Here is a 3,844-nt window from a genome sequence, read left to right as displayed (position 1 = left end):
GACGAGAGGTAGTGAGACGAGAGGTAGGAAACCAGAGGTAGTGAGACAAGAGGTAGTGAGACGAGAGGTAGAAGACGAGAGGTAGAAGACGAGAGGTAGGGGACGAGAGGTAGAAGACGAGAGGGAGGAGACGAGAGGACAGCAGCTGTTTTAGCTCTTCAGTAAGACACCTGTGATGAGGTACGTGTGTGTGTCCGTCCCCACCTGTGATGAGGTACGTGTGTGTGTGTCCGTCCCCACCTGTGATGAGGTACCGTCCCCACCTGTGATGAGGTACGTGTGTGTGTGTCCTCACCTGTGATGAGGTACGGGTGTGTGTGTCCTCACCTGTGATGAGGTACGGGTGTGTGTGTGTGTATATGTCCTCACCAGTGGCGGGCCGTCAGGGCCAGCTAAGCCTTCTCTGCTGGCCTAAACAGAATCACAAAGTTATAGCTATTTTATAATTTTTCATAAATACACTACATGTATTATAATTTTTTTTCTCATTATCTTATTTTCTCATTGCACAGCTCCTGTGTTCCTCTGTTGCTCTGCTTCCAGCACAGTTTGTTCAGATTCAGCCTCTATGTAAGGAGAGAGGCCCGAGGTCCTCTAGGTAGACTTTGCAGTTTAAGTGAATGTTGATGATATTGTTGATTGTCATAGTCTTCAACCAATCAGGTCTTTAGTTTGACATGTTGGGCGTATTCTTTGACGTGCCAGTGGTACTCAGGTAGCCTCCTAAGTACGTCTGCATTAACGTGCTCCGTGATTGGTCAGTGGGCCAGCGTGACTTTTGTCAAACAGGAAGCTAGCTAGCAGATCTTAGTGTTTAGTAAGAGTTCAGGTTGAAACATATGTAACTCATATGTAACTCATGTGTAACATGGAACTCATTACAAAACACACTCAAACTAACAGCTCTCACCTCTCTCAACATGTTCAAACATAAGCTGCAACAAGTTATAGTTGACTGCTGTACTTGCTGACCAGCCCTCACTTCTCTTTCTTTCTTCCATTTTTTTTACTAATAACATCCAGTAATCTGCCTTTTATTTTGTACATAGTGTTTATTATTTTATCTAGGTTGTTTTTAGTCATTTTTCCATTGTTTGTTATACTGTATTGTATCTGTGTTGTTTGTGTAACTTGTGTGGACTGTGCTACTGCCTCTTGGCCAGGTCATCATTGAAAATGAGAATTGGTTCTCAATTGATTTTACCTGGTTAAATAAAGGTTAAATAAAAAATAAAAATAAATATGTAAGAGAAGTTATGACATTTTTAGCGTTTTGCTTGGTGTAGATTCTTTTTTATTTACCTAGCTGTGTTTTTAACAGTCAATTGCTAAAGGAGGAGATTTCTGGAGAAGGACATTTCCAGAAAAACTGGTCATCGTATCAAAGCTTCGGCCAACCCCACAGCTAGCAGCCCTGACCTAGCATGGAAAAGGATTTGTACGAACGGTATTTCTGTCTGACAGCGTTGGAGAAGCGTTGCACATTGTATGGCTAAGAATGCGTTTCATTTGCAACTGAGCTCTTGGTGTTTGGAGCTACGCTATGCTAACCAAGGCAGCTACACAACAGGACACGCACAAGCTACGTGCTTTTGAAAACCTTTGTACAACCGTCTTTAAGTGAACATCAGCTGTGGTAAGTCAACTGCTTTCTACTGTGTTCATTTGTCTGTCGTGTTGTTTTTATGAATAATATAAATGGCTTGTGCTCTAGCGCCGCAGTGTTGCTGGATTGATTTGTTGCTTTGTTGTCATATAAATATATGTGACTGGTTCTTGTCATTGTGTTAATTACATTGATTTGGACTATATGCATTGCCCGTTAATGACGAAGCATCCCGTCATGCGTGGGGTTATTGTCCGGACACTTGAATCCGTTCGGGCTGTTGTTTCCCCGCTAAGCTAGTTAGCTTAGCCCCCCTGAAGACAGGTGCGGTGCCTCCGCCTAAGCTGTGTTTTGTTATTGTTCCGGGTTTAAAAGGTCACAGCCCGTTGTCTCCTACGTGAGAGCAGTCCAACGAAAACATTATATTTCCCTCAATTTAAGCTTCTGCATTTTCCAAATGCACTAGTATTATTCAAACGTATTGTTCGGTCCGTAAGCCTCGTACCGAACGGTTTAATACGAGTACGTGTATTATTACACCAATAGAAACAAATAACTGTAGCTGTGGCGTCATAATGAGCTTATTAGGAGGTGTTTCAGCTGCAGGACAGCACTGAAGGCCCAGGTATAAAATGCACGGCCCGCCACTGGTCCTCACCTGTGATGAGGTACGTGTGTGTGTATATGTCCTCACCTGTGATGAGGTACGTGTGTGTGTATATGTCCTCACCTGTGATGAGGTACGTGTGTGTATATGTCCTCACCTGTGATGAGGTACGTGTGTGTGTGAGTGTGTGTGAATGTCCTCACCTGTGATGAGGTACGTGTGTGTGTGTATGTCCTCACCTGTGATGAGGTACAGGTGTGTGTGAGAGTGTGTGTATGTCCTCACCTGTGATGAGGTACATGTGTGTGTGTGTATATGTCCTCACCTGTGATGAGGTACGGGTGGGAGTGTGTGTGTATGTCCTCACCTGTGATGAAGTACGAGGGTGTGTGTGAGTGTGTGTGTGTATGTCCTCACCTGTGATGAGGTACGGGTGGTTGCAGCACTTGCGGAGCTCCATCATGGTGTTGATGAGGTTGGGCATGTTGTGCTGGTTGGCTCCTCTGGACAGGAAGGAGAAGTTCTTCTCTAAGATGGCTCGGTAGTACTTCTTCTGGATGTTGGTCAGCTCCACCTGCAGGATCACCACCAGGATGAAGAGGTTTAGAACTTGTTTTCTCATCCACTATAACTAAAGATCATACTGGAACCATCACACAAACACCTCCAGCTCTTCTTGCTCAGAGCGATGAGTTGTGATTAAAAACGTGTTACTAAGAAGAATAAATAAAAGATTGGGAGGACAGAGAACCTGTGTGCTCAGTGGTCTCACCTCGATGATGGTCTCCTCTTTAGGGGCCAGGTTCTTCTCTACGTCGTCCTTCAGTCTTCTCAGCATCATGGGCTTCAGAATGGCCTGAAGCTTCTTCACCTGGAGTAGAGAACACAGGAGGAGGGACATACATGAGACATGCAGATTGTCTTCTTGTCCTTCTCTCTGTGTCCATACTAAGAGTTTTATAAATCAAGAGATGAGACACAGAGGGCCTTTCTCAATATGCGTACTTCTCTGTACTTGTGAACTCGTGGACTTGTGAAACGTCATCAGTCTCAGCCCAAGTACCGTTCCAATTCAAAGTTCACCTCGAGCCAAGCACGGTCCAAATGCCCGGATGTGGCTCGCTCCGCCCATTTTACTGTCTGTACTTGGGACAGCCAAATATCCCAGAATGCATTTTGCACCAGCAACAGGAAACAATGGCGGAGGAGACATCACACAACTGGAAGTTGAAACTTTGGAAATACTACTGTCGTTAAGGATAAGGATGTTTATTGTCATTATAAAAACATACAACGAAATTAAGTTGGCGTGTGTCAATACAGCAGCAACAGGTAAAAAATGTATAAACAATTGTACAATTACAATTACCGTATTTTCCGCACTATAAGGCGCACTTAAAAGCCTTTAATTTTCTCAAAAAACGACAGTGCGCCTTGTAATCCGGAGCGCCTTATATATGGATCAATTGGTTAATTGGTTGATCTATACTGGTTGTACACGGCGCTCTGTCAAAATGTTTCAGTACGACTGGTAAACTACAAAGCCGCACCGCTCGCAGCATTACGGCTACCGTAGTCAGGGGCGTCGCCGAAGTAATAGCGGTAAACACCGGTACTGTGCTTACTCCTAG

At 44.4% G+C, this 3,844-nt stretch overlaps 1 protein-coding gene across 1 annotated transcript in view; it reads right to left on the bottom strand.

The window, feature by feature from the left end:
• LOC116379352 (chromodomain-helicase-DNA-binding protein 6-like) overlaps positions 1-3,195 on the bottom strand; it is a gene marked incomplete at its 3' end in the record, with an annotated part of 4,018 nt that extends 823 nt beyond the window's left edge. The window contains exons 1-2 of the mRNA XM_031841300.1: positions 2,986-3,195; positions 2,631-2,787 (exon numbers count right to left, since the gene is read on the bottom strand). Of these exons, the coding sequence (XP_031697160.1) occupies positions 2,631-2,787; positions 2,986-3,114 (286 nt within the window). The remainder of the gene's footprint in view (positions 1-2,630; positions 2,788-2,985) is intronic.
• Between the last annotated feature and the right edge of the window lie 649 nt (positions 3,196-3,844).

Source organism: Anarrhichthys ocellatus, unplaced genomic scaffold, assembly GCF_004355925.1.
Source record: "Anarrhichthys ocellatus isolate YVR2014 unplaced genomic scaffold, GSC_Weel_1.0 scaffold4171, whole genome shotgun sequence".
In the NCBI taxonomy this organism is placed as follows: domain Eukaryota; kingdom Metazoa; phylum Chordata; class Actinopteri; order Perciformes; family Anarhichadidae; genus Anarrhichthys; species Anarrhichthys ocellatus.
Note: the sequence above shows the minus strand (reverse complement) of the source record. Positions and strands in the feature narration are given on the sequence as shown.